The following is a 13107-nucleotide window of genomic DNA, read 5'->3' as shown; positions in this document are numbered from 1 at the left end:
AGTCCATATCCTGGCGGAGCTCCTGACGCCTTTCGGAAAAACGCATGTCAATGCGAGTGGCAAGATGGATGAGTTCATGTAGGTTAGCAGGGATTTCTCGTGCGGCCAGAACATCTTTAATGTTGCTGGATAGGCCTTTTTTAAAGGTCGCGCAGAGGGCCTCATTATTCCAGGATAATTCTGAAGCAAGAGTACGGAATTGTACGGCGTACTCGCCAACGGAAGAATTACCCTGGACCAGGTTCAACAGGGCAGTCTCAGCAGAAGAGGCTCGGGCAGGTTCCTCAAAGACACTTCGAATTTCCGAGAAGAAGGAGTGTATAGAGGCAGTGACGGGGTCATTGCGGTCCCAGAGCGGTGTGGCCCATGACAGAGCTTTTCCAGACAGAAGGCTGACTACGAAAGCCACCTTAGACCTTTCAGTAGGAAACTGGTCCGACATCATCTCCAAGTGCAGGGAACATTGGGAAAGAAAGCCACGGCAGAATTTAGAGTCCCCATCAAATTTATCCGGCAAGGATAGTCGTAGACCAGAAGCGGCCACTCGCTGCGGAGGAGGTGCAGGAGCTGGCGGAGGAGATGATTGCTGAAGCTGTGGTAGTAGCTGCTGTAGCATCACAGTCAGTTGAGACAGCTGTTGGCCTTGTTGCGCTATCTGTTGTGACTGCTGGGCGACCACCGTGGTGAGGTCGGCGACAACTGGCAGAGGAACTTCAGCGGGATCCATGGCCGGATCTACTGTCACGATGCCGGCTGGCAGGTAGTGGATCCTCTGTGCCAGAGAGGGATTGGCGTGGACCGTGCTAGTGGATCGGTTCTAAGTCACTACTGGTTTTCACCAGAGCCCGCCGCAAAGCGGGATGGTCTTGCTGCGGCGGTAGTGACCAGGTCGTATCCACTAGCAACGGCTCAACCTCTCTGACTGCTGAAGATAGGCGCGGTACAAGGGAGTAGACAGAAGCAAGGTCGGACGTAGCAGAAGGTCGGGGCAGGCAGCAAGGATCGTAGTCGGGGGCAACGGCAGGAGGTCTGGAACACAGGCTAGGAACACACAAGGAAACGCTTTCACTGGCACAATGGCAACAAGATCCGGCGAGGGAGTGAAGGGGAAGTGAGGTATAAATAGGGAGTGCACAGGTGAAAACACTAATTGGAACCACTGCGCCAATCAGCGGCGCAGTGGCCCTTTAAATCGCAGAGACCCGGCATGCGCGCGCCCTAGGGAGCGGGGCCGCGCGCGCCAGGACAGGACAGACGGAGAGCGAGTCAGGTACGGGAGCCGGGACGCGCATCGCGAGCGGGCGCTACCCGCATCGCGAATCGCATCCCGGCTGGAGACGGTATCGCAGCGCACCGGGTCAGTGGAGCTGCCTGGAGCGCTGCGGTAGCGAGAGAGAAGCGAGCGCTCCGGGGAGGAGCGGGGACCCGGAGCGCTCGGCGTAACACTAATACATGTACTCTCCTAATATAACTAATACATGTACTCTCCTAATATAACTAATACCTGTCCTCTCCTAATATAACTAATACATGTACTCTCCTAATATAACTAATACATGTACTCTCCTAATATAACTAATACATGTACTCTCCTAATATAACTAATACATGTACTCTCCTAATATAACTAATACATGTACTCTCCTAATATAACTAATACATGTACTCTCCTAATATAACTAATACATGTCCTCTCCTAATATAACTAATACATGTACTCTCCTAATATAACTAATACATGTACTCTCCTAATATAACTAATACATGTACTCTCCTAATATAACTAATACATGTACTCTCCTAATATAACTAATACATGTCCTCTCCTAATATAACTAATACATGTACTCTCCTAATATAACTAATACATGTACTCTCCTAAAATAACTAATACATGTACTCTCCTAATATAACTAATACATGTACTCTCCTAATATAACTAATACATGTACTCTCCTAATATAACTAATACATGTACTCTCCTAATATAACTAATAAACGTACTCTCCTAATATAACTAATACATGTACTCTCCTAATATAACTAATACATGTACTCTCCTAATATAACTAATACATGTCCTCTCCTAATATAACTAATACATGTCCTCTCCTAATATAACTAATACATGTCCTCTCCTAATATAACTAATACATGTACTCTCCCGGTATAACTAATACATGTACTCTCCTAATATAACTAATACATGTCCTCTCCTAATATAACTAATACATGTCCTCTCCTAATATAACTAATACATGTCCTCTCCTAATATAACTAATACCTGTACTCTCCTAATATAACTAATACATGTACTCTCCTAATATAACTAATACACGTACTCTCCTAATATAACTAATACATGTACTCTCCTAATATAACTAATACATGTACTCTCCTAATATAACTAATACATGTCCTCTCCTAATATAACTAATACATGTACTCTCCTAATATAACTAATACATGTACTCTCCTAATATAACTATTACATGTACTCTCCTAATATAACTAATACATGTACTCTCCTAATATAACTAATACATGTCCTCTCCTAATATAACTAATACATGTACTCTCCTAATATAACTAATACATGTCCTCTCCTAATATAACTAATACACGTACTCTCCTAATATAACTAATACATGTCCTCTCCTAATATAACTAATACATGTACTCTCCTAATATAACTAATACATGTCCTCTCCTAATATAACTAATACATGTCCTCTCCTAATATAACTAATACATGTACTCTCCTAATATAACTAATACATGTACTCTCCTAATATAACTAATACATGTACTCTCCTAATATAACTAATACATGTACTCTCCTAATATAACTAATACATGTACTCTCCTAATATAACTAATACATGTCCTCTCCTAATATAACTAATACATGTACTCTCCTAATATAACTAATACATGTCCTCTCCTAATATAACTAATACATGTACTCTCCTAATATAACTAATACATGTACTCTCCTAATATAACTAATACATGTACTCTCCTAATATAACTAATACATGTACTCTCCTAATATAACTAATACATGTCCTCTCCTAATATAACTAATACATGTACTCTCCTAATATAACTAATACATGTACTCTCCAAATATAACTAATACATGTCCTCTCCTAATATAACTAATACATGTCCTCTCCTAATATAACTAATACATGTCCTCTCCTAATATAACTAATACATGTCCTCTCCTAATATAACTAATTCATGTACTCTCCTAATATAACTAATACCTGTCCTCTCCTAATATAACTAATACATGTACTCTCCTAATATAACGTATACATGTCCTCTCCTAATATAACTAATACATGTCCTCTCCTAATATAACTAATACATGTACTCTCCTAATATAACTAATACATGTCCTCTCCTAATATAACTAATACATGTCCTCTCCTAATATAACTAATACATGTCCTCTCCTAATATAACTAATACATGTACTCTCCTAATATAACTAATACATGTACTCTCCTAATATAACTAATACATGTACTCTCCTAATATAACTAATACATGTCCTCTCCTAATATAACTAATACCTGTACTCTCCAAATATAACTAATACATGTACTCTCCTAATATAACTAATACATGTACTCTCCTAATATAACTAATACATGTCCTCTCCTAATATAACTAATACATGTCCTCTCCTAATATAACTAATACATGTCCTCTCCTAATATAACTAATACATGTCCTCTCCTAATATAACCAATACATGTACTCTCCTAATATAACGTATACATGTACTCTCCTAATATAACTAATACATGTCCTCTCCTAATATAACTAATACATGTACTCTCCTAATATAACTAATACATGTACTCTCCTAATATAACTAATACATGTCCTCTCCTAATATAACTAATACCTGTCCTCTCCTAATATAACTAATACATGTACTCTCCTAATATAACTAATACATGTACTCTCCTAATATAACTAATACATGTCCTCTCCTAATATAACTAATACATGTACTCTCCTAATATAACTAATACATGTCCTCTCCTAATATAACTAATACATGTACTCTCCTAATATAACTAATACATGTACTCTCCTAATATAACTAATACATGTCCTCTCCTAATATAACTAATACATGTCCTCTCCTAATATAACTAATACATGTACTCTCCTAATATAACGTATACATGTACTCTCCTAAAATAACTAATACATGTACTCTCCTAATATAACTAATACATGTACTCTCCTAATATAACGTATACATGTACTCTCCTAATATAACTAATACATGTCCTCTCCTAATATAACTAATACATGTCCTCTCCTAATATAACTAATACATGTACTCTCCTAATATAACTAATACATGTACTCTCCTAATATAACTAATACATGTCCTCTCCTAATATAACTAATACATGTACTCTCCTAATATAACTAATACATGTCCTCTCCTAATATAACTAATACATGTCCTCTCCTAATATAACTAATACATGTCCTCTCCTAATATAACTAATACATGTCCTCTCCTAATATAACGTATACATGTACTCTCCTAATATAACTAATACATGTCCTCTCCTAATATAACTAATACATGTCCTCTCCTAATATAACTAATACATGTCCTCTCCTAATATAACTAATACATGTCCTCTCCTAATATAACTAATACATGTCCTCTCCTAATATAACTAATACATGTACTCTCCTAATATAACTAATACATGTACTCTCCTAATATAACTAATACATGTACTCTCCTAATATAACTAATACATGTACTCTCCTAATATAACTAATACATGTCCTCTCCTAATATAACTAATACATGTCCTCTCCTAATATAACTAATACATGTACTCTCCTAATATAACTAATACATGTCCTCTCCTAATATAACTAATACATGTCCTCTCCTAATATAACTAATACATGTACTCTCCTAATATAACTAATACATGTCCTCTCCTAATATAACTAATACATGTCCTCTCCTAATATAACTAATACATGTACTCTCCTAATATAACTAATACATGTCCTCTCCTAATATAACTAATACATGTCCTCTCCTAATATAACTAATACATGTCCTCTCCTAATATAACTAATACATGTCCTCTCCTAATATAACTAATACCTGTACTCTCCAAATATAACTAATACATGTACTCTCCTAATATAACTAATACATGTACTCTCCTAATATAACTAATACATGTCCTCTCCTAATATAACTAATACATGTCCTCTCCTAATATAACTAATACATGTCCTCTCCTAATATAACTAATACATGTCCTCTCCTAATATAACCAATACATGTACTCTCCTAATATAACGTATACATGTACTCTCCTAATATAACTAATACATGTCCTCTCCTAATATAACGTATACATGTACTCTCCTAATATAACTAATACATGTCCTCTCCTAATATAACTAATACATGTACTCTCCTAATATAACTAATACATGTACTCTCCTAATATAACTAATACATGTCCTCTCCTAATATAACTAATACATGTACTCTCCTAATATAACTAATACATGTCCTCTCCTAATATGACTAATACATGTCCTCTCCTAATATAACTAATACATGTCCTCTCCTAATATAACTAATACATGTCCTCTCCTAATATAACTAATACATGTACTCTCCTAATATAACTAATACATGTACTCTCCTAATATAACTAATACATGTACTCTCCTAATATAACTAATACATGTACTCTCCTAATATAACTAATACATGTCCTCTCCTAATATAACTAATACATGTCCTCTCCTAATATAACTAATACATGTACTCTCCTAATATAACTAATACATGTCCTCTCCTAATATAACTAATACATGTCCTCTCCTAATATAACTAATACATGTACTCTCCTAATATAACTAATACATGTCCTCTCCTAATATAACTAATACATGTCCTCTCCTAATATAACTAATACATGTCCTCTCCTAATATAACTAATACATGTCCTCTCCTAATATAACTAATACCTGTACTCTCCAAATATAACTAATACATGTACTCTCCTAATATAACTAATACATGTACTCTCCTAATATAACTAATACATGTCCTCTCCTAATATAACTAATACATGTCCTCTCCTAATATAACTAATACATGTCCTCTCCTAATATAACTAATACATGTCCTCTCCTAATATAACCAATACATGTACTCTCCTAATATAACGTATACATGTACTCTCCTAATATAACTAATACATGTCCTCTCCTAATATAACTAATACATGTCCTCTCCTAATATAACCAATACATGTCCTCTCCTAATATAACTAATACATGTACTCTCCTAATATAACTAATACATGTCCTCTCCTAATATAACTAATACATGTACTCTCCTAATATAACTAATACATGTACTCTCCTAATATAACGTATACATGTACTCTCCTAATATAACTAATACATGTACTCTCCTAATATAACTAATACATGTACTCTCCTAATATAACTAATACATGTACTCTCCTAATATAACTAATACATGTCCTCTCCTAATATAACTAATACATGTACTCTCCTAATATAACTAATACATGTACTCTCCTAATATAACTAATACATGTACTCTCCTAATATAACTAATACATGTACTCTCCTAATATAACGTATACATGTACTCTCCTAAAATAACTAATACATGTACTCTCCTAATATAACTAATACATGTCCTCTCCTAATATAACTAATACATGTACTCTCCTAATATAACTAATACATGTCCTCTCCTAATATAACTAATACATGTACTCTCCTAATATAACTAATACATGTCCTCTCCTAATATAACTAATACATGTACTCTCCTAATATAACTAATACATGTCCTCTCCTAATATAACTAATACATGTCCTCTCCTAATATAACTAATACATGTACTCTCCTAATATAACTAATACATGTCCTCTCCTAATATAACTAATACATGTACTCTCCAAATATAACTAATACATGTACTCTCCCGGTATAACTAATACATATGGGGGAAATTTATCAAAATCTGTCCAGAGGAAAAGTTGCCCAGTTGCCCATAGCAACCAATCAGATCGCTTCTTTCATTTTTGAAAAGGCCTGTGAATAATGAAAGCAGTGATCTGATTGGTTGCTATGGGCAACTCAGCTACGTTTCCTCTGGACGGGTTCTGATAAATCTCCGCCATAGTGTTTCCTAACCAGTGTACATCCAGCTGTTGCAAAACTACGACTCCCAGCATACTCGGACAAACAGCGTCTGGGAGTTGTAGTCTTGCACCATCCTTTGTGCCGCAGTTTGGAGACCACTGGTAGAGCGCATACAGGTCTACAGATGATTTCTCTAATACTCAGGACATTATGTTCACACTTTCCACATCTGATTCATTTTTCAAAGAATTCACCGCAGAAATTCAGGGCGGATGCTCAGACTTCTGCCTCTATTCCTCCATTAGTCCCCACAAAAAACACTGACTACCACTATTCCAGTAGGTGGCGCTGCATCAATACAATGAGGCTCATCCTCAGGTACAGACCTCCAGAGGGTTAAGAGACAAGAATAAACAATACAGTAATGTCCTGCACAATATACACTGCTCAAAAAATAAATAAAAAAATAAAGGGAACATAAACAACACAATGTAATTCCAAGTCACTGACACTTGTGTGAGATCCCACTGTCCACTCAGGAAGAACACTGATGGACAATCAATTTCACATGGAACAGACAACACGTGGAAATTATAGGCAATTAGCAAGACACCCCCAATAAAGGAGTGGTTCTGCAGGTGGTGACCACAGACCACTTCTCAGGTCCTATGCTTCCTGGCTGATGTTTTGGTCACTTTTGAATGCTGGCGGTGCTTTCACTCTAGTGGTAACATGAGACGGAGTCTACAACCCACACAAGTGGCTCCGGTAGTGCAGCTCATCCAGGATGGCACATCAATGCAAGCTGTGGCAAGAAGGTTTTCTGTGTCTGTCAGCGTAGTGTCCAGAGCATGGAGGCGCTACCAGGAGACAGGCCAGTACATCAGGAGACGTGGAGGAGGACGTAGGAGGGCAACAACCCAGCAGCAGGACCGCTACCTCCACCTTTGTACAAGAAGGAGCAGGAGGAGCACTGCCAGAGCCCTGCAAAATGACTTCCAACAGGCCCCAAATGTGCATGTGTCCACTCAAACGGTGAGAAACAGACTCCATGAGGGTGGTATGAGGGCCCGACGTCCACAGGTGGGGGTTGTGCTTACAGCCCAACACCGTGCAGGACTTTTGCATTTGGCAGAGAACACCAAGATTGGCAAATTCACCACTGACGCCCTGTGCTCTTCACAGATGAAAGCAGGTTCACACTGAGCACATGTGACAGACATGACAGAGTCTGGAGACGCCGTGGAGAACGTTCTGCTGCCTGCAACATCCTCCAGCAAGACCGGTTTGGCGGTAGGTCAGTAATCGTGCAGGGTGGCATTTCTTTGGGGGGTTGCACAGCCCTCCATGTGCTTGCCAGAGGTAGCCTGACTGTCATTAGGTACCGAGATGAGATCCTCAGACCCCTTGTGAGACCATATGCTGGTGCGGTTGGCCCTGGGTTCCTCTTAATAGAAGACTATGCAAGACCTTATGTGGCTGGAGTGTGTCAGCAATTCCTACAAGAGGAAGGCATTGATGCTATGGACTGGCCGCCCGTTCCCCTGAATCCGATTGAGCATATCTGGGACGTCTCGCTCCATCCACCACAGACTGTCCAGGAGTTGGCGGATGCTTTAGTCCAGGTCTGGGAGGACATCCCTCAGGAGACCATCCTCCACCTCATCAGGATCATGCCCAGGCGTTGTAGGGAGGTCATACAGGCACGTGGAGGCCACACACACTACTGAGCCTCATTGGGACTTGTATTAAGGACATTACATAAAGTTGGATCAGCCTGTAGTGGGGTTTTCCACTGTGATTTTGAGTGATTCCATATCCAGACCTCCAGGGGTTGATGATTTCCATTGATAATTTTTGTGTGATTTTGTTGTCAGCGAATTCAACTATGTAAAGAGGAAAGTATTTCGTACGATTAGTTCATTCATTCAGATTAGGATGTGTTATCGCAGTGTTCCCTAAGATAATGTAATAATGCTCGGTACAACATAATGCCTGGTACAACATAATGCTCGGTACAATATAATGCTCGGTACAACATAATGCTCGGTACAATATAATGCTCGGTACAACATAATGCTCGGTACAATATAATGCTCGGTACAATATAATGCTCGGTACAATATAATGCTCGGTACAATATAATGCTCGGTACAATATAATGCTCGGTACATCATAATGCTCGGTACAATATAATGCTCGGTACAACATAATGCTCGGTACAATATAATGCTCGGTACAACATAATGCTCGGTACAATATAATGCTCGGTACAACATAATGCTCGGTACAATATAATGCTCGGTACAGTATAATGCTCGGCACAACATAATGCTCGGTACACTATAATACTCGGTACACCATAATACTCGGTACAACATAATACTCGGTACAATATAATGCTCGGCACAACATAATGCTCGGTACATCATAATGCTCGGTACAAATTAATGCTCGGTACAATATAATGCTCGGTACAACATAATGCTCGGTACAACATAATGCTCGGTACAACATAATGCTCGGTACAATATAATGCTTGGTACAACATAATGCTCGGTACAACATAATGCTCGGTACAACATAATACTCGGTACAACATAATGCTCGGTACAATATAATACTCGGTACAACATAATGCTCGGTACAACATAATGCTCGGCACAACATAATGCTCGGTACAATATAATTCTTGGTACAACATAATGCTCAGTACAACATAATGCTCGGTACAACATAATACTCGGTACAACATAATGCTTGGTACAATATAATACTCGTATAACATAATGCTCGGTACAACATAATGCTCGGTACAACATAATGCTCGGTACAATATAATACTTGGTACAACATAATGCTCGGTACAACATAATGCTCGGTACATCATAATGCTCGGTACAACATAATGCTCGGTACAACATAATGCTCGGTACAATATAATGCTCGGTACATCATAATGCTCGGTACAAATTAATGCTCGGTACAATATAATGCTCGGTACAACATAATGCTCGGTACAATATAATGCTCGGTACAACATAATGCTTGGTACAATATAATGCTCGGCACAACATAATGCTCGGTACAATATAATACTCGGTACACCATAATACTCGGTACAACATAATGCTCGGTACAATATAATGCTCGGCACAACATAATGCTCGGTACATCATAATGCTCGGTACAAATTAATGCTCGGTACAATATAATGCTCGGTACAACATAATGTTCGGTACAACATAATGCTCGGTACATCATAATGCTCGGTACAATATAATGCTTGGTACAACATAATGCTCGGTACAGTATAATGAGTGGTACAACATAATGCTCGGTACAATATAATGCTCGGTACAACATAATGCTCGGTACAACATAATGCTCGGTACAACATAATACTCGGTACAACATAATGCTCGGTACAATATAATACTCGGTACAACATAATGCTCGGTACAACATAATGCTCGGTACAATATAATGCTCGGTACAACATAATGCTCGGTACAACATAATGCTCGGTACAATATAATGCTTGGTACTACATAATGCTCGGTACAACATAATGCTCGATACAATATAATGCTTGGTACAACATAATGCTCGGTACAACATAATGCTCGGTACAACATAATGCTCGGTACAATATAATTCTTGGTACAACATAATGCTCAGTACAACATAATGCTCGGTACAACATAATACTCGGTACAACATAATGCTCGGTACAATATAATACTCGGTACAACATAATGCTCGGTACAACATAATGCTCGGTACAATATAATGCTCGGTACAACATAATGCTGGGTACAACATAATGCTCGGTACATCATAATGCTCGGTACAACATAATGCTCGGTACAACATAATGCTCGGTACAATATAATACTTGGCATAACATAATGCTCGGTACAACATAATGCTCGGTACAACATAATGCTCGGTACAACATAATGCTCGGTACAATATAATACTTGGTACACCATAATGCTCGGTACAACATAATGCTCGGTACATCATAATGCTCGGTACAACATAATGCTCGGTACAACATAATGCTCGGTACAATATAATACTCGGTATAACATAATGCTCGGTACAACATAATGCTCGGTACAACATAATGCTCGGTACAATATAATACTTGGTACACCATAATGCTCGGTACAACATAATGCTCGGTACATCATAATGCTCGGTACAACATAATGCTCGGTACAACATAATGCTCGGTACAATATAATACTCGGTATAACATAATGCTCGGTACAACATAATGCTTGGTACAATATAATACTCGGTATAACATAATGCTCGGTACAACATAATGCTCGGTACAATATAATGCTCGGTACAATATAATGCTCGGTACAACATAATGCTCAGTACTTACCACGATCACGATGGTGAGGAGAAAGGTGCTGAGAGTCATAACACTGAAGCTGTCTATGAACCAGGTGAACCACATGACCTCATTGGTGACCCCCAGATTCTTCATGGTTTCCTTCAGACGCAGCTCTTTCTCTAGGACAATGTCTTTCACCAGCATGGAGATGGAATAAATCCAAGACAACACCATGAAAATCGGAAAGCAGCGATTTAGGGTTATCATGAACCTACAAAGAAAACATAATATAAGGACAGAAGTATAATATGTAGGTATATATGTACACAGTTGAGCCATAAGATTGATACTAACAGTCTAATATATTATAGCCACTGCAATAGATACTAGGTACTGGAGAGGGATCTACTGGTTTTAATAGGAGTCCCTGCTCCTGTACTTACTGAGCAGCAATACATGTATGCCCCTCTGCTCAGTGAACTCTCATTGGGTTTGGTGCGGAGTGCTTAGCCCAGAGAATGTGAGCATACAGCATGGTCACTTACCTTTAGGTATATTTACTAAGCAGTGAGGCCCAAAGTTTGTGCCTTGCTGCTTAGTAAGTACAGGGGTAGGGAGTCCTCTCTTTGACAGGTGTCCCAGCCCGACAAGTTCCTGTACTAACGGAGCAGCAACACTGCTGTATGCCTCCCTGCTCAGTGAACTCTCACGGGGTCAGATGCAGAGCACTTAGGCCAGAGAACAAGTAAGAAGGGAAGCATTGAGCATAGCCACTTTCCTTTAGATCCGACACAATTCACAATGTTTACTGAGCGGTAAAGGACACAGTTTGTGCCTCTCTTTGACAGGTGTCCCTGCTCCTGTTCTAACTAGTAGAAATACTTGCACTGTATGCCTTGTTGCTCAGTAAACTTTTACTGCGCCAGGTGCAGAGCACTCAGTCTAGAGAGCATGAGTAAGCAGGGAAGCATAGAGCATCTCCACTTACCTAACTTACCTCACTAAGCGGTGAGGCATACAGTTTGTGCCTTGCTGCTTAGTAAGTAAAGAAGTAGGGACTCCTCTCTGACAGGAGTCCATGCTACTGTACTCATTTGCCCCAAGCTATTTGAACAAATCAATTTCTTTGTAAAACGTGGAACAAATTTGATTAATCCCAAATTCATTTGCTCATCTTTACTTATGAACTATTCACCTATACCACAGGTCATAAGATTACGGACCTCTGTCCCCAGACTGAATAAAGTGTCGGTCAAGCATACGCACACTGGCATTCTCTTCAATCTCTTTAGGACTGATCTATCCTCGTATACACAATGAGGTAGCAGTTCTTTCACCCGCACTATGTTAGAGGTCACATGGTTTGGAAGCTCAGATTTCAATCAGCAGACGACCCACAAATATTCCGCACACTATGGAATGTGAATGGTCTCTGTATGGTTGAGCGGGGTCCGATACAATAAGATGCAAACATCACAGAGGAGCAGGGTCACCCTTTAGCAGTGGGGTGGCCATAGGGAACAGTATATAGGGGGCATGG

General features: G+C 38.8%; 1 protein-coding gene across 5 annotated transcripts in view; it reads right to left on the bottom strand.

The window, feature by feature from the left end:
* The window catches only part of ABCA4 (ATP binding cassette subfamily A member 4), a 319079-nt gene that overhangs the window by 190014 nt on the left and 115958 nt on the right, over positions 1-13107 (bottom strand). For all 5 annotated transcript variants that reach the window (XM_056523119.1, XM_056523115.1, XM_056523117.1 and 2 more), the window contains one exon: positions 11616-11838. In XM_056523119.1, coding sequence (XP_056379094.1) covers positions 11616-11838 — 223 coding nt within the window. The remainder of the gene's footprint in view (positions 1-11615; positions 11839-13107) is intronic.

Source organism: Hyla sarda, chromosome 6 (assembly GCF_029499605.1).
Source record: "Hyla sarda isolate aHylSar1 chromosome 6, aHylSar1.hap1, whole genome shotgun sequence".
NCBI lineage: Eukaryota > Metazoa > Chordata > Amphibia > Anura > Hylidae > Hyla > Hyla sarda.
This window is presented reverse-complemented; position numbering and strand designations above follow the sequence as displayed.